We start from the raw sequence: 18,778 nt of genomic DNA, 5'->3' as shown, positions 1-18,778 counted from the left end.
CCAAATTACAATCTTGGTTCACTAAATATCAGATGCTATTTAAATATCCTAATCATTACCAAAGAGTGAGAAACTGGAGGGAATCCCTCCCTGTTAATATATTCCAATAAGGGAATGAAATCGGCTATTTTTTAATATTTGCAAAAAAACTTTTTAAAAACATCTATTCATAGGTTACCCCCTGAGCTAGAAAATTAATTGCTGTCTGGTGCTAATTTCGTTTCTTGCTGCCTTTTGTTTGCTGTTTCCCAATCACAACCACAGTAAAATTCAGCAAACAATTATCTACAAACTTCGGAGACGGCGCTTTCACTCCTCTCACTTCCTACTTCTATGGTTTTTACGGATACACAGAAGCGGCTGAGACTGACGTACTTCTTTTGCGCCTATACGTCATGAACGTGCGACTGCCGTTTCTTAGCAACGGGGCGATGCGTCCGCTATGGCCGCCGCACAGCCAATGCTCTCGTTGCTGCTCCTGTTGTCGGTCGTGGCGTCGGGGAAGGCGAAGCCCCGGGATGCAAACAGCACCCTGGAAGCAGAGGAAGCGCCCACGAACGAGACGAGCCCCAGTGAGGCGCCCACCAGTGAGGCGGTCGAAGTCGAGAGGAAAGAGAGACTCGAACCCAGAGCTGGTGAGGGAGGGAGAGGCTGAGGGTGGTCCGGGGCAGCGGGTGCCATAAAGGCAGTATGTGAATAACCCTCCGCCCCGCCCGCCCCGTCTAGGCGATACTTTACTGAGATCGTTTCTCAGTTCACAGCCTCTCCTTGCCGCCTTCAGTTCTAACTCTTTCTCTGTCCCCCACAGGTGCTTCTTCGTCCATCTGCTCCTGTGATCTGCACCCAGGCTTCTGCGACCTCAACTGCTGCTGTGATTCAAGCTGTGGCTCAGATTGTAGCACGGGGGGCCCTGAATGTCCCTTCTCTTTTTGTCTTCCAGGCAGCACTAGGTGAAATGCATGGGCACAATTTTCTCTCCACAGTGTGTTAAGACATAGGGGTGGCCTGGGATCTGAATGAGACTGCTAGCTTCATTCAGCCAGGGTGCTTGGTGGTGGCAGTGGTTACCGTTTGGGTGGATAGGAGGTTTGCACACCTATGCTGGAGAATGCTGACAGGAGCAATAAACACATTAGTGAAAGAGTAAGAATGTAAGTTTTAGTATGTTCTGTCCTGAAGGTCTCTAAGTGTCGTCTAAGAAAAAGGTATGAGTATGTCCAACTTGTTTGTAGACACCTTGCAAGCAGAGTTACAGGGAAAGGTTAAGTGAGAGTTCCCCTTTATCTTGTGTCCTATAAAGATGTGGGAAGGGGAAAGGCATCTTTTTCTGAGCTACTAATATTGCTGCCTTTGCTTTTCTTTTATAAATGTTGTGGGCAGGCTAGTAGTTTAGAAGTAAAGCACATGTGTTGCATGTTTCAAATTGAAGCCATGGTATCTCTGGGTAACAAAATCTCAGGTAGCTGGGCTAGGAAAGACCTCTGCATAAGTGTTGAAGCTCTATCACCGTTCAAGATAGATATATCTCAATGATGGTAGCACCCAGCTCACTTGGTCAACAGAGTACAGGATTGCTTATAGTTGCCTATAGGTAGGGATACTGTCAGCCAAATTCCAAGTCTCATGCCTGACAGCCAGTCACCCTGCTTGACCTCCCAAGCAGTGGCAGAGCTTCATGCTCCCGCACCAGGGGGCGGAGAGCAGGCAGGGGCGGGGCTGGCACGCATCCCAGGGGCGTGGCGTGCATCCTGGGGGCATGACACCCAGTGCGGGTGGGTCGGCAGTCGCAATGGCACCCACTGGGACCGCTCTGCCAGGGGTGGTGCGCTCCCCCTGCACTCCTCTTTCTCCGCCAGTGCTCCCAAGTACTTCAGACCAGTAGCATAGATCAAATGATCGGGGGGGGGGGGGGGAGGCAAACTGTGAGTGTGTCCAGAAACTAGTATTGCTTAAAAACCTAATTGGGCAGTTCATTTAAAAGGAATTATTTTTAAAGGGGGGGGGGAGCAAGTATGACCAATCACAGCAAAACTAAAATACTAAAGCAAAATAATGATCTAACTAATCCTATACTAGGCAAACTTAGCATAGTAAAATTCACACTTATGATGACTTCTGATGTTGATAGCCTCTCAAGTTGGTTACATAATGGATGACAAACTAATGCAGGGACCGTATCAATATGCACAATGTCTTATATTCGGGTGGTTTTGAGTGACAGATTGCTAGGTCACCCAATCACAGAATAGGCAAGTGCTTCAGGAAATATATTATTGAGTTGTGTTTGCTTAAATAACACTCCTGTGGTGTGGTTTTGTGTGCTTTTGTTTTCTTATTAGGGCTGTGAGTCAGGTGTGCTTGGAAAAATCCACAATTTTCCAAAATAACACCCCTTACCGTACTGATGTCCTTCCTGGTCCTGGTGGATGTGTATTGCTGTTCTGTGTGGAGCTAAATGATCGTAAGTTTAGATCGGTATCTAGGTTGCTATTCTGTTTGGTCAAGATTCTTCTCTGAAGCTGATTTTAAAAATAGAAGTGCAGATTGTACTTGCTAATTTGCATTTATACAGGGCAGATAATGAACTGTTCATATATATATATATATATATATATTCCTTTTAGAGCAAGGATAGAGGTTTGCTTCATAAAAGTTGGTGACATCCTGTTGCCAACTCTACCCACTTTGTTTCTGAACTGTCTACAGTTCCCTTACTAATATCAAAGTTGCAATTATGTACACTCTTTGATGTTCCATAGAGTGTGACACAAGGTGCTGTCTTCATTTATCTACTCCTCAAGAGCCTTTTGCATGATTTTTTTCATTATTGTGCATTGTACACCCAGTGCAATGATTAAAAGGGAGCATCCTGTAGTAGCAGAGCAAGAAAATATTGTACTAGGATAGTAAAACCTCTAATCCTGACGTCTGTTGAGATTGCAGTCACTCAGTATTTTTGTGCCCTCTAACAGAGAGTGGAGAAAAAAACTTTTAACAAGCACCAAGTCCTATAGCTTGCCTTATAAAATTCTTCCCTCTAGAAGGAGTTCAGATTTGCAAAGGGAAATGAGATTTCATTTTAACACTGTGATGTTTCAGTTGCATGTACCCCTTCTCACCCCCCCCCCCCCGCAATTCTACATATAGCAAAGCTGAACTATTTACAGCAGCCACAGGTGGTTACAAAAGTCAACTTTCCAGCACTTTCAGCGCAATATGGAGGGTCTTCTTTCAACTTGCCTGATCAAGTTCTGTCATCACCATCTGCCTTTTACCGGGTGAGTTAGCCTCTAGTTATCAAGAATTTTCTCTTGAGGTTTTCGTGGTGAGAAGGCTGCTTCTAGAAAATCTAGACAGAATATCTAGACAGAAGAGGTCAGGGTTAAGTTTTCCTTTTCTCCATACTTCCTATATGGATGCAGCCTAGCTGGACCAGTTGTCTCATTCAGTATAAGGCAGCTTCCTGTGTTCCTAAGTTTACAGTGGTACCTTGGGTTATGAACTTAATTCGTTCCAGAGGTCCGTTCTTAACCCGAAACTGTTCTTAACCTGAGGTACCACTTCAGCTAATGGGGCCTTCTGCTGTTGCCATGCTGCCACTGCACAATTTCTGTTCTCCTGGGGCAAAGTTTGCAACCTGGAGCAACTACTTCCGGGTTAGTGGAGTTTGTAACCCAAAGCGTTTGTAACCCGAGGTACCACTGTATTTAAATACTCATCCTCATGCAGTAGAATAGATGATTATGGTCCTCTCTTGCGTGTGCTTTGCTCTGAGTGATTCCTTTTCAGCTCTGGGTGGTATTATTTCAGGTAGTTTTTAATGTTTCATTTTGTTATTATATGTGTTGTAAGCGGCACAGAGTGGCTGGGACAACCCAGCCAGATGGGTGGGGTATAAATAATAAAAGAATTCTTCGTCAACTAAGCTTGACTCAGAGTAGATCTACTGGCATTAATCAACATAAGTTAGGTTCATTCATTTCAGTGGGTCTACTTTGAATGAAACTTAGTTGAATAGCACCCTGTGTTTTCATTTCAGGTGGGAGATCCTATACAGACTTACTTTGCTGCATCATCTGTATTAAGTATACTCAAACAACCTGTGGGCATTGGAACCAGCCAACTTTGCATTGATGAAAATCCTGCTGGTGAGCATGGGAACTTCAGCAAAGTCCTGACATCTGTTGGTGGAGCTCCACAAACTTTGTTGGAGTTTAGTGCTGAGTAATCGATTCTAGCAGCTAATGAGTTTTTTGGCTTCCTGCTGTACAATGGCAAATATAAAGGAGTTCCTCTCTTTTTTGCTGCCAGACAAGTGGGGTGGTGGTGGTAGAGAGGGAGTTAACAATAGAGTGCACAGTGCATAACAACATTTTTGTTTCAACCTGTGATATGATCTGCTTTCCAATACAATATGCAACTTAATATTATTTTGAAAGAGCCTTTCAGTATTGCCAGCAGCATTTAAAATACTTAGCAGGTAGTACAGTCTAAGATGTGCAAGATGGGTTCCAGAGGCAGTGACTAAAGGGCCTAAGTTTGGTAGCATAATCCCAGGCAGTGGGTCAAACCAGGCTACACAGCTAGTTGAGGTCTTCTTTGCTGAGGCAAGTTGCTCTGGACTGAGTTGCTAATGAACAGGTTAGGCTAGAGCGTTATAGGTCTCAGTGGACAGGAATTTGTACTTGTGATCCACTGACTGAGTACTTAACTAGGCTTGGCCCTGCAACCCAGGCAATGCCTTGGAAGTACAGTGCTCAGCCTGTCAGACTTGCAGTTAATACAGTGTGTTGGTGGCACAGCCAGGTAATAAGACGTTGGAGCCTGGCTGTTGGGAGTTCTGCATTTAAGACATACACACACCATGACACGTTACAGGTTGGATTGCCCAGTTGACTGCATTTGTGGATTCCTGTGCATTAGGATGACATTTACTGTGTGTCCCTACCCGCTTATGTGACCTGTTAATTACTTAGGTTTCCTGGAGAGCAAAAACACAAGCTGCATTCGGATCCTTACTGACTTAACAAGCAGCTGCACCACTGACCCTGCACTGGACGCAGCTTCATACTACCGTGGCTTCAGTGTGCTGAAGGTAACTCTCTTTATTTTGCTATTTTGGTATAGTATTGGTTATCTTGCCTAATTCAAGTATGTTTCCACATTTTCTAAGCACATTTGAGTCTTCTCCTTCATTGCCAAATGAAGAATAGGTTTAAAAATATTTCTTTTTATTGTCAAATACCTTGAAATATTGGGGAAACAATTGATATTTCTGTTGGCCTACTACAGGCATAAAGAGTATTTGGGGCCTACAAATTAAGAGATTTTTCCAAAAAATGTCTAGCAAAAATAAGAACCCCCACCTTAAAAAAAAGCAACTGGAAACAAAAGCAAAATAATGGGATTTAAAAGAAAGAGGTTAATGATCCAACACATTTTTAACTCTACTTCAGGGAAATTCAGATGTGCTACGTTTTTTATTTCTTATGCTAAAAAATAGATGAGGTAGCATATCTGAATTTTGAATTGCTGTTCTCTGAATTTCCCTGAAGAAGAACCAGCAGGGTTCAAAATTTGTTGGATGAATAAACCTTTTTCTTGCCTATTCCTAAATAATGCCTCATCCCCAATAGATAAAAAAACACTGCAAAGAAGACAAGACTGTAAGATTGGGATCAAAGGTTTGTAAATCATTATCTTGTGCAGACACTAAAGTATAGCTGGCTTTTCATTTTTCAGGTCCCAGTCAACATGACTATTTTCCAACCCATACAGGTGAGATTTTAGTTTGTTTTTGCCTAGTGATAATTTTGAAACATAGTCTAGAAAATGGACTGGGAATTGTGGATCTAGCTATACACAAAGAAATGAGTGTTGTAAAGATGTTAGTTTATTTGTATATGGTCTCAAGGGAATGCTTAAGTTTCCCGCTGCAAGTAGCAGAATAGTTGTGAGGATTATTTTTTGTGAAGTGGGTTGGAAGTTTCAAATGCCCCTGGTCTAAGATGACTGTGGATAGATTATGTGGGTGAAGATAAATATGATATGAGAACTGAAAATATCTTTCGTGTCTCCAGGTCAACATCACCCCTGTTTCAGAGCCTGCATCTCCTTCACTAAGTGGTAGCACGTGCCACAATGTTGTTTCTGAGGTATCATTAGTTCTTCAAGTGCTGTCCTCATTAGTAGAGGTGTGGGGAGGTGACCTGAGGCCTAAGTTCATTCCTTGTCTCTCTCTGACATGTATGTCATACTTTTAGGTGAGCTATGAGGTGGAGTTCAATGGGATTCGTGGAATTCAGAAAGTGTCTGTTCAATTCAAAGTTGCCAGTATATCTGGAAATCCAAGAGCCACACTGCAGCAGCGCTTTTCTCTTCATTTTGGGGTCAGTGTTTGTTCTTATATGCATTCTTGAACCGTGGGGAAAAGGGTTGGGCTGGGGCCATTGTGTGCAACTGGATCCTTTGCTGTGTTGTGAGCTCAATGAGAATGGAACCCAGAGTCAGTATTCTACTGTCATGGGCCTCAATGGTGGTGCTGTTGTGGAAGTGAGATGGCTACTCTGAAACACAAAAATGGGCTTGCAAGTGTGGCTCCATATTTATTTCTTGGCCGTATGTGATCAAAGAACGGACTGAGTTTGTGTTTCAGAACAATTGTGATGGCGTAGAAGTCTAGATTCTTCTCAAGGCTGTCAAAGTCTCAGGCTGGTGCGCCGAAGAAGCATTTTCTAGGTCTGACATCAAGTTGAAGAAGTCTCCATCCTGTTTATTAAAGTGATGCAAATTAATTTTGGAGCTAGGGAAAGGAAGCTATCAGTGCTTTGAAATGGCATGCCAAACATATCTAAATGGAGATAGGCCTTGCATGCATTGAAAGGGGAAGGGTACAATGTTTTGGAAACTTCTTTTGTCTAGTTGGTTAACACCAGCAGTTCTAAGAAGATTCTGAGTTTTTAGTATTCAAACTGTACAGAATCTGTGCACTTTGTCTAGTACACTTTTAGCTTTGCCTGTAATCTTAGATTCTGATCAGCTCTTACACAAGCTGTGATGATGGAGTGGTAAACAACTAGAAAGTATTTAAATTGGTTTTTTTCTCCTTCCATCTGCTAAATTTGTCTCTCACTTTGTGTACCTGTGAAGCAATCACATAAACAATAGAGTAAAGCAGATGAATAGGCAACCAATTGCTTACAATGGTATTAGTCTCATAAACTCGACTTCCTGTAATACCAGTTATTTGTGTATACTGGTAAAAAAAATTGCTATGTCTGCCTGGTGACTTTATTTTGGAGAGTGGAGTGCTGTGGTAGATATGCCCATAGTCTGAGTCCATGTGACTGATAAGAGTCATGAAGACAGTGCAGAGGAGATAAGAGTATGAATTTCTGGGCAAACTATACTCTTCTCTTTCCCTCTGCATCAAACACAAACTAATCATCCTCATTCTTTGCCTTTCCTTGCCACTTTTGCTCTTCTGCCTATGTCAGTAATTCTCCAATTGCTTAGAGAATGAAAGATGTGCCTCAGATGCTGACTTCGCATACTTATTCCTTGTCTAAAAGACATGTAGCCTTTCTATAAATCACACACACATATAAAAGGAAATAATGCTGCAAGTTGCTCATCTATTAACTTTGACGTAATCATGACTAAAGCAGAACATGATGGCAACATAATTTCTTCTCTTGCTTTTCACTAGGAAAGAGACTTCTTGCAAATCTCTGCAAAACTGCTTCCACTGTTGTCCTGCAAATTGCTGCTTACATTTCTTGTTGCCTTATAACATCACATGGGAGCAGCTGCATCATGCAAGGATTCCTACCTGGTGTATTAGCCAGTGTTCTTTTTTCATTTCCATTTCATTCACATGTCTGACAGTGCCCCAAGATTATCTATAATCCACTGCGGTGTTGGATCAGTGGATTCATGTATGGTACTTCAATGCACTATTATAGGATTTTAGTATGTGTAACGACAAAACAAGGCCCCCTTCATCTGGCATGAGTGGGCTCAGCTCCCACTTCTTTGGCATGTCAATCCTAACCATTAGGCCAGGTTTGAATTTTGTCCCTTACTAATTATTGTATTTCAAAGTATGTAGAGATGATGGTATAATAAGGTTGATGTAATTTATTTTGTCTTTTGCAGAGCAGGAGCACTTCTCTCACCAAACAGAGAAGTGGGAACCCTGGATATATTATAGGAGCACCGCTGATAGTTCTGTATAATGGCACCCAGCAGCATGTATCCTTTCTGGCACTGTGTTTGATCTAGTATCAGGAGTGTAGCCTTAGGTCTTAGATGATTGTAGAACTGTATAGAGGATTTTGACCTCACCCACCGTTCTTCATATCACTGCATATATTAATACGTATGTGAATGCTCTGTGAGAACCAAGGCCCAGAATTAATGCTTTTGGTATTAGTAACCACCTCACACTTTTAACTACAAATGAGAGCATCCTGCAGAGCTATCTGCAATGTATTACTTGATCTGCTGGCCTCAGATTTTCTTTAAAAGCTGTAGGCTGATGTGATGATGTGTATATGCAATTATATACTTCTTTGTTTATTCCTGCACCTGGCTTTTCAATTGTTTTCAGGTCTATGCAATATCCTTTTGTTTCTAAGTTTTTTGATCCAATAGAAAGAACATGTGGATGAGCCCAGCTGTTCAGTTAAGATGTTGCCATGAGCCAATTATGGGTTATAAACAGCCTGTGAATGGTTCTTGGAGATGAGGTGGTAATTTATATGTCCCACTATAATACCCAAGACGGAACAACTGGGAATGCATTCTCTTTGCTGTTCATGTGCTGCATTTAATCAGCCCCACAATTGGGGATAAATTTTTTTTGGGGGGGGAGAATTGGCAAAAGTGTTGAGGTGTTCATGTTTGGCTGCCTTTTCATCATTTAGGCTAAAATAGTAATCATTTAGCATTTTATTAAATTAAAACCATTTCTCTTAAAATATTTCAGATTATTTATCAGTAGTTGATAATCTCCAATCCTGAGAATGAGTTAAAATGTAAACAAATGATGTGTACATATGTACACACCATATTGGAGTTGTGTACATATGTACACACTTGGAGTTGCTTTCTGTCCACAAGACCAAAGACAGTTTCTCTGGTTTCCATTGTATTCTAGTTTAGTTTCCTGACACCTCTCTCCTCAGATAACCATTTTACGGAATCAAGTTGATGGTCAGTGCTCAGCAACTGAAAGGTATAAAGTACGGTTTAGAGAGAATGTGAGGACAAGTTGCCAGTTCAGGTAATATTCCTCATATTCTCTTGAATGTTTACACTCTTTGTACAGACTTGTATAGACAGCCAAATTTTGTAAATCAGAGCTGACTGTTCACTGCTTAGCACATAAACTAAGGAACTTGGCAAGGGATAATTTTAACTTCTCACCAAATGTACCTCCATTGAAGAACTGATTTAGACATGTTCCAGTTCAGTAATTCCTTAGAAGTAATGTAAAGGTAATGTGTTTCTGAATGGTAGTTAAGTTTCACTGACATGAGACCAATGGATGCTCCCTGTTTTGTCTGATTTCCAGTGTACCTTTCAAGCTGGAGGAAGCAAACTGTAGCCATTTCCAAGAAACACTATACCAAGCCTTTGAGGGAGCACACAACTTAGGTGGTTTGGCCATAACTGGCAATGCTGACCCAAGCCGTCCAGGAGAGCGGACCAACATCTTCACCCAGGGGTGCAAAATACAGGTAATATGCAGAGAGACAGAGTAGCTAGCTTTGTATCTGACATCCTATTGTAAGCTTTGCCACAGCACCTGAAGGATGAAAGGGCAACCATCTACCCCATAGAAGAAACTACCCTCTAACCGTGTCAAGCTGGAGCACATTGTGTTTTGCCAAGACCAGTGGCACATTCACAGGTCCCTACTGTATTCACATAGAACTTCCTTCAACTGGGCCATAAGTCTTTTGTCTCCTTTTGTTCCTCCCAATGAAAGGAGAGGTAGCTGTAGAAACATCATGTTCTGCATCCCCATGCAATTCTGACTACCTCTGAGATGTCACTCTCTTCATAAGAACACAAAAGAGCCTGTTAGATCAGGACAATGGCCCATCTAGTCCAGCATCCTGTTCTTACAGCGGCCAATCAGATAATAATAATAATAATAAAAATAAAATTTTATTTATATCCCGCCCTCCCCATCCGAAGTCGGGCTCAGAGCAGCTAGCAACAATAAAAGTAACACAGCATTCTAAAATCAATTCATTCTAAAATCAATTCAAAATCAAATTAATGGCAGCCACTGGGCTAGAGTTCTGTGAGGATTACAGAAAGGAGGGGGTCAGACTGTGCCTTGGCCAAAGGCCTGGTAGAACAGCTCTGTCTTGCAGGCCCTGTGGAAAGATGTCAAGTCCCGCAGGGACTTGTGACAGAGTGTTTCACCAGATTGGGGCCACAGCTGAAAAAGCCCTGGCTCTGGTTGAGGCCAGCCTAACCTCTGTGGCCCAGGACCTCCAAGATGTTTTTGTTTAAAGACTGTAATGTCTTCCGTGGGACATGCAAGCAGGGTTCCAGCACAAGGGCACTCTCTTCTCCTGTGGTTTCCAGTAACTGGTGTTCAGAAGCATACTGCCTCCAACTGTTGAAGCAGTGTAGAGCCATCATGTTTTGCTCCATATTTGAGCACAAATTTAGCAGTAATTCTGAGTCTTCCCCTTTGCACTGCTGATTACTCAGCAGGAATACAGCTCTTTGGGAGTACGCTTATTTAATTTAGAATTTCCCCTTTTCTTTCTAGGAGGGGCATTGTATGGTTCCCATTTCCCTGAAGATCCAAGTGATATGGGCCCACATAGGCCTCCTGTCTAATCCGCAAGCTCAAATATTGGGAGCACGATACCATTATCTCTGCAAATCTCTGAAGGTCTGTCACAAATAATGTCTCAGGGCTGTTTTCTGTTTCTTTGGACCATTTCAGATGTAATGCAAAGTATATGAGCTATAGTGAGTTCGCACATTTGACCTTTTTGTGCAGATTGAAGATTGAAAGCTACATTCGGTTTTAAACTAACCAGAGCTCACTGTTGCATCTTAACTCAGTGAATTCTGGTTTGTTTAAACTCCGAGTAGTTCAAACAAGCTAGGATCGAACAGTGGTTTATTATCCTGATTTGTTCACTACCTAGTGTTTGAACCTACCAGAGTTGCCGTACTTCAGGAACTTGCTTAGTTAAAAACTAGAAGCAGATGCTTCCTATAATCTTCTCTGACACATGCCAGAGGAGAAAAGGGAGCCCAAGACTTAATGTTGTTTGTACACATAAGGCTAAACCAGGGGCCAGATCTTTCTCTCCCTCCCCACTCCGCAGGCCAACTTTGACAATTGGGCAGGACCACCTAAAGCAAGAGGGTGACCAAGCAGGATTGAATACCCTATGCATCAACTTCTGCTTTGGGTAGTTCAGTCCTGCTTTCTGCAGGGATCAGCTGTACTAGTAGCTCATAGAATTGTAGAGTTGGGACCATTTGGCCTGCAGGCTGGAGGTTTCCCACCTCTCACTGAACCATAGTTTAGCAATAAATCTGAACGAGCCCAATGAATTACAGTGGTACCTTGGTTCTCAGACTTAATCCGTTTGGAAGTCCATTCCAAAACCAAAGCATTCCAAAACCAAGGCACGCTTTCCGACTGAAAGTAATGCAAAACAGATTAATCCATTCCAGACTTTTAAAAACAACCCCTAAAGCAGCAATTTAACATTAATTTTACTATCTAACGAGACCATTCATCCATAAAATGAAAGCAATAATCAGCGTGCTGTACTATAAAATAAATAAGGCAGTATTGTAGATGATAAAAATTAAAATTATTTTTCTTTTCTTTCCTGCACTGAAGATAGTCATTGTTTGGATGAGGGACTTTTATCCATTTCCGCAGTCACACAATCAGTAGCTGAACTGGGTTCCACACAGCCACAGAAACAAATTAACAGGAAAAGCCTCAAAAACAAAAACGCAAAATAAATAGTAAAAACAAGAGTCCCAAACTTAATCTGTTCCAGAAGTCTGTTTGACTTCCGAAATGTTTGAAAACCAAAGTGCAGCTTCTGATTGGTTCAGGCGCCCCGGAAACAATATCCGACAGCCACATCGGACGTTTGGCTTCCGAAAAACGTTTGAAAACCAGAACACTTACTTCTGGGTTTTTGACATTTGGGAACCAAGGCGTTTGAGAACCAAGGTACCACTGTATTTCACTATTACTTATTAACTGTCTTCCAAGGTAAAGTAAAAATGATTGTAACAAATAAATACTCATACTACTTAACCAGAATTTTAGGAAATATTAGGAGATCAGTGAAGAAGCCTGCTCCTGTCCACTAGAGTGTGAGGGAAGAACTATAGGAGTTGTATAGGATTAATCTGCTACATTGACAGAGAGTGCTGCAAGACAAGAGACTAGTTCTCTGTGTAGTGCAATACCACCTATTGCCACTGTAGAGCTCATAAGGGATGCCAGGTGTAGCCTCCAGCTCCTGTCCACAGCCAGAAGGAGGAGGCTAAACAGGTGATAGAATAATTTTAATAGCCGTGTATCGGAGGTCCAGTGGGTGGGGGGATGGTCTCTAGACTCCGTGTTCTTCACTTCTATGCCTGTTCGTGCATCACAAAGAAAGGACAGGTTTGCAGCTGTCAGTGGTAAGGTGGAAGGGGAGCTGGTGGTGGGAAATAATAGCTATAGAAATGGATATCACTTTTCTTTTCAGTTCCATTTGCTGTAGAGTAGTCCCAGTCTCCTATTTTAAGAGACAGCAAGGACAAACATGTCATGTCGCAAGCCCAAGACAAATGTCTCAGGCTTCCCTTTCATGTTCAGGGAACAGCTCTGAATTACGATGGACTAGTGTAAGAGGCCTGTGGAGCAATTTGCTGTGAGGTAGGAACCAAGCAAGGCTCTGTACATTCTAAAATGATATTTTTGTTTTTCTTCTAGTCCATTGGCAACATGGTGAACATGTTGCCTTTGACAACCACAGTTGCCTTCATGGATGCTACTAAATGGCCAGAGCCACCTCGCGGTCAGCCCAGAGCCTATTGGAAGCTTCCATTTGATTTCTTCTTCCCCTTTAAAGTGGCATTGAGTGGAGCTGGGAGCAGCTCAGGCAGCCTACCTGGTACTCTGTTGGTGACATTAACATTTTGTAAATTACTTGTCTCATGAACGTCTTTTTTTATAAGAAGAACAAGATCTTCAAGAGCCATATTGGCATTGCTGTATTACATAGCATTGCTTGCTATGAAGTGACTGAATCAGAATGGATGCCCTCTTGGGGGAAAGTGTGTTTAAGAAACAGTCTCCTCCTAGTGGAGGGTATAGAGTGGAAACTCTGCGTCACATGACTGCGATGCTTGTAGTCAAGTCTAGGAACCTCTGTACATCACTGTCTGGACTTGTGGTGACCTGTTGAAAACTCACCAGCCCATGATGAGCTGATCAAATGCACATACCACACATGAATTTGGTATTCAGCTCATGAGGGTAAGTGCTAACAGTTGTGCCATACGTGACTTGCCATTCCTCTTTATGGATGTCTTTCTTTATTCCACAAGACCTCTGGCCATCACTCTAGTGAAGAAAGAGTTGAGACCCAAAGTGACATGGGCACTCTTCCTCCTCATTCTGAAGCTTTTGAGCCTCTTCTATGCAGCCCCTTACGTTCCCCAAAACCCTTGCCAGTGTGGAAGTGCTTGAGGACGATCTCCGGCTACTTTAGATCTCAGTCAAGGAAAAAGCTCCCAGTCACAAACTATGACGTATTATTTCTTGAAGAAAACACTAGAAGTAGAAAGTCCTTTAGCTTTCAGTCTGCTTTCCCTTGTCTGTTGTTAGGGGGGAACTTGGGACACTTGATAACGCACAACTTTGTAAATGAAACTATTTTATCTTTATGGATTGTCATTAAAAACTAGTATCATTCCTCTTTTCATGATAAAACAATCACGCCTTTCATGACTCACCTTGATAATACCTGTCTCTTACCTTTATACTAACTATGGCTGGCTTTCCTAGAGGAGTCAAATTGGGACACGATTACTGAAAAAGAAATCTCTCCATAATCGCAGAGGATACAAAGCTGCACTGATGCTAAACATCCTTTTATGTTATAGAACTTATGCACACTTGTTTATTAACTATAGGAGCTTGGGAAGTGGGCTTTAATTTTAGGAGTGTTTCAACCTATGTCCTACTGAAGAGTTCTTCCCTAATATATTACACTTTAACCAACAGCCTTAATAAACAAAGCCAGTGTATAAAGAATTAAGTATTTTGTGGGGGCATCTTGTTATAATTACTCTGCCTGTCTGCATCTGATGTGGGACAAATATAATTTCTGTTCTGCTTTATTGCTTCACAGCATATGGGACTGTTTAACGGATTTCAGTAATGATACCTTTCATGTCCAAGTAATTGGTGTAGGCCTGTTCTAACATAGTTGCTTTTTAGCATTCCCCTGCAATACAATTATAGCTTCTTCCAGCATCTGGAAAAATGTATAATACCTATTTGTTATCAAATAACAATAATCTTTTTTCTTTTCTTTTTAAAAACACCCTGTGAGTGCAATTTTTATACATTTCTGCTCAGAAGTAAGTCCCATGAAGTTCAATGGTTCTTACTCTCAGGGTCAATAGTTGTAAAATTAAAGCCTAAATAAAGGATGTCTGTGAGAGGTAGAGGGACCCATTGTCATGGGATAATGTATTGCCTTTACAGTATACATCTAAGTCTTCTAATTTCAGGTAGCCGTCTACTTTTGTAGCCCTTATGAGACAGTAAAAGCTTAGTGAGAGGCATTGCTAATGGGGAATGGAGCAAAATGACATACTATATCTTTATAATATGTATCATACCAAAGAATCCAACTATCTCAACTTTTGTTGCTCAAAATATGTCCACTAAGATCAGTTGAAGAGTGACCTTCAAGCCTATGGTTTCAGAGTTGCCTTAAATCTTGAGGTAGTGACCCTACCCTGTCAACTCTAAAATAAGGACGCTTTAGGAAAAATTAGCCTCAAAGTCCAAGTAGGAGGACTAGTTATTTACAGCTTTCCAGTTGGAGTGTGATATGAAATCACATGTGATAATGCCTTGGCCCAGTTCCTTGCTTGTCCGTCCTCATGTCACCTGGGGTTCTGGCAAAAAATGAGCACTGTGAAAATGTGTTTCTTGGGCTGCTTGTGTGGGTGGCAAGAAATTATAGGTTTTGTCCCCTGAGATACAGCAATCTTCAATTATCTAAAGGGCTATAACATGGAGGATGGAGCAAGCTTGTTTTCTCCTGCTCTGGAGTCTAGGACCCGAACCAATAAATTCAAATTACAGGAAAGGAGGTTCTGACTAAACATCAGGAAGAACTTTCTGATAGTAAGAGTTATTCGACAGTGGAACAGACTTCCATGAGAGGTGGTGGACTCTGCTTCCTTGGGGTTTTTTAAGCAGAAGTTAGAGAGCCGTCTGTCATGTATGCTTTAGTTGAGATGCTGCATTGAGGAGATTGTGGTCCCTTCCAACTCTATAGTTCTTTTCCCACTGAAATGTCACTGAACATTCCACAAATAAGGCTGCAGGCTGCACTTCAGATCAAATTCCACCCCTACTTTTGGATTTCTTCATCTGAAAAGTAGTAAGTAGTAGTACCTTGCAAAGGTGTTAAGGGTTTTATCTGCAAAGTCCTACTAAGTGTATCTCAGCTGCTTTTTCTCGTGTGTGATCGTCCCTCAGCATACTTTGCTTCAGAGAATGGCTGAAGAGTATATGATGCTAAGTGGGGCTCACTTGGAGGCAAGGTTCTCTGAAAGACTTGTGTAAGCTGCTCTGAGCTTCCCAAAAGAAAGGTGAAGATACTGTAAATAAAAATTTCAGCATTTTAGGATAATAAGGAATGAAGAATGGTTTCCTTCAAAGATTTAACAAACTTTGTTCTAACAAAGTGAGAACATGAGATTGACAATTCTTAAGTCAAATGAAATTTATGCTGGAGGAGTATTTTTAAAAAGTTTAAAAAGGAAAAATCTGATATTGACACTATTTTAAGTTTTTTTTAAAAAAACTATTACATTTCCTGGTGGATAAAAAGTATAGGACAAACTCAATTTTTATTATGAACCTTTAGATATATGTCTTTGCTCGGTGTTGGAAATCTCCATCTGTACCTGTACCAACCATAGCAAACTGGCTGGTAACTGTCTTAAGTACTGCGTACATATGTAGGAAAAACGGGTAACTGTTAGCTACAGAGATCCAGTGTTGCAGAAATAGAAATGTGTGTGTGTGTGTGTGTGTGTGTGTGTGTGTGTGTATGATTGGAACCGGATTCTGGATTTAGGCTGACTTGACCAATTGGTGCTGATGTGAATGACTTGTTTGTTTCTTACTTTGTGTCTCTTTTGTAAACATTGTATTTGATTTAAATAAAAAAGAACACTACTGTATACCCTTTCCACTGCAGCCACTTATGTGTGATTCCACTGATTTTTCTTTTAAAAGCAGGCTAATTTCAATTCTGTGGGCAGTCTATTTCATAAATAACTTCAGTGCAGGTGCGGTTTCTGTGGGTGAGATGTTCTTTGTAGGAGCAGATTCCTCCCCCGTGTTTTTCTCCCTTATCAAAAGGTAGTTTCTAGTAGGAGGGTGTCAGTGTCCCCCTATTTAGCATAAAGTCACACCATTGTGCAGACCCATATTCGCACAGTGAGAGGTAGATGCTTAAAGAACGTTCACACTCCTACGAAAGTCTCATAAAGTCTTGGCAAACCATAAGAACCCATTCTGTCTCCTTAATTCACTTTCAGCAGTCATTGGCACATATATTCCTAGAAGTGGCCTTTAAGGAACATTTAGGCCACGTGATTGCAGCCCTGGCTATATGCCGTTCCATGCATCTTAGTTTTATGGTTTGTGTTTTAGAGGCTTGGCTGCGCAGCACCCATATCTGAGTACTGATTGTAAGGAGCACATGATTCCTGTGCGAGTCCCAGCTGTATAGTGCATTTTGCCCGTCTGGGCTTTGGCTTCACAGAGCATGCAATAACAAAGTCCAGCTTTGTTGACTTTAGGTGTTTAAGCATGAGGCCAACTCCCTAATGGATAACTCTTAGGAACAAGCTGTTTCCTGACCTGCCCCTCAATGTCTCCAGAAAGAAGCCTGGACTCTTTTGTTTTGACTTGTTTCTTTTTATTTATTTTTTTAAAACCCTGTTCTGATAGAACAATATATGACAATGTTACAATACGATAATATCTGCTTAAGGTCAAGTGTATAGGTCCAAATTGTCACTCTGTCTTCTCACTTGGGGGGAGTATGGCAGCTGAACTGAGTCGGATACCAGTGCATACCATATACTTCCAAACGCTTGAAAGGGACTGTCCCTTCATTTGTTTTGAAGCAGAAAGTTCCAGTTTGGGGGAGAGACAGATATTGCATTTGTCCTTGTGAGACTAAATTCTGCTGCAAGTTCCTTGTGTGCTGAGCAAAGAGGGGCAGGACAAAGTTCTTAATCTCTGCTTTGCCCCATTTCTCCCAGCATGACACTTCCAGTGGAAAGGTTGAAAAGCAAAGGAAGTGGCCTCTTGGCTTTCAGGACTTTTCTGTGCAAGTAGTAAATTAGTAACTCCTTTTCTTTCCTATCTCAAGGTGGGTTACAACATGTCTTAACATTTTAAACTTACATTTTTATCCCGCTTTTAAAAAGTGAACAAATGTTACAAATTATAACCTATTTGAGGTAGGGTAGTCTGCACAATGTCACCCAATAAGATTTATAATGAAGCAAGGATATGCACTTGGATTTTACAGACTAAAATTATATTTTGTCTGCTATTCTGTGTAGTACTAAGGGGAGCCATAGCAACAAGCCAAAAATATTTCTGAATGAATGCCCAAAATAAAATGCTTACATTACTAACATAAACATGGGATGGAGAATGATAACTAATACTCTGAAAAATCAACATGAAGCAACATATAAAATGGCAGGGGGAGGCTGAGAGCATCTTTTCTCTCTTAACTGACCACATTCCAAAAATAGGTTTCAGAAATATAAGGCCCATATGCTCCCTAAGTAATGCTGCTCTTAAGTTTGTAATTCTAAAACTGGAATCTACTGTCATTTAAAGTAAACCACTATAAATCACTCTGCCAACTTTTAGCATTCTGATGCACATGGATTGTCAACTGCACAGTTCCGTTGCTGTCTTGAAATTTTGTGCCCACATGCCAGCCTTTAGCTTGCCTCAAGGTCCAGACGGTTTACGAGGTTTATATTTTCTTTAAGAGCAGAGACAGCAGTGCAATCTAGTTGGGCAATTCCTGCCCACGACGGACCCATGGAGTAGCCTATGAAAGCCACTTTTCCTTTGCCTCAGTTATGTATGTCCACTACCTGTAAAATGGGTATAAAGTTACAATCCTAAATACACTTGTTAGGGAGGCAGATCTGACTGAATTGTGGGATTACTTGAGTAAACATACTTATGTCTGCACAGTAATAAGGATTTGCCTCACAGAGCTGTCAAAGACAACCTAGGTAAGGGCGGTAAGCCAGGACAATGTACATTTAAACAGAAACAACTCCTTTGGGTCCTTCCAGGCCTTTAGCAACTAGGGCAAGGTTGCTAAATTATTTCATTTGTTGCTGTCATCTTTTCCTGCCAGAGGGAAGGAGCTGCTGATGCCATTCTCTGCCTCAGGTTCCCAAACAGCCTGGCAGGCCTTGGGCA

At 41.5% G+C, this 18,778-nt stretch overlaps 1 protein-coding gene across 2 annotated transcripts; it reads left to right on the top strand.

Annotated features, from left to right (window-relative positions):
• Positions 1 to 408: 408 nt before the first annotated feature.
• TCTN3 (tectonic family member 3) lies at positions 409 to 16,505 on the top strand. Of its 2 annotated transcripts, XM_081911555.1 has the most exons (14): positions 410 to 635; positions 809 to 950; positions 2,340 to 2,461; positions 3,148 to 3,278; positions 4,040 to 4,148; positions 4,977 to 5,095; positions 5,743 to 5,778; positions 6,081 to 6,155; positions 6,264 to 6,389; positions 8,158 to 8,253; positions 9,189 to 9,286; positions 9,578 to 9,743; positions 10,796 to 10,921; positions 12,992 to 16,505. In XM_081911555.1, exons 1-14 carry the CDS (start codon positions 443 to 445, stop codon positions 13,217 to 13,219), a joined length of 1,767 nt encoding a protein of 588 aa, XP_081767681.1. In that variant the 5' UTR covers positions 410 to 442; the 3' UTR covers positions 13,220 to 16,505. The 2 variants fall into 2 exon arrangements, with proteins under 2 accessions (XP_081767682.1, XP_081767681.1); XM_081911556.1 differs by lacking the exons at positions 6,081 to 6,155; positions 6,264 to 6,389 and having other exon boundaries at positions 409 to 635.
• Positions 16,506 to 18,778: the final 2,273 nt, after the last annotated feature.

The sequence above is a fragment of the Podarcis melisellensis genome, assembly GCF_964234715.1.
Source record: "Podarcis melisellensis genome assembly, chromosome: 5".
Taxonomy (NCBI): domain Eukaryota; kingdom Metazoa; phylum Chordata; class Lepidosauria; order Squamata; family Lacertidae; genus Podarcis; species Podarcis melisellensis.
The sequence above is the reverse complement of the archived record's forward strand: the minus strand, read 5'-3'. Positions and strand labels throughout refer to the sequence as shown.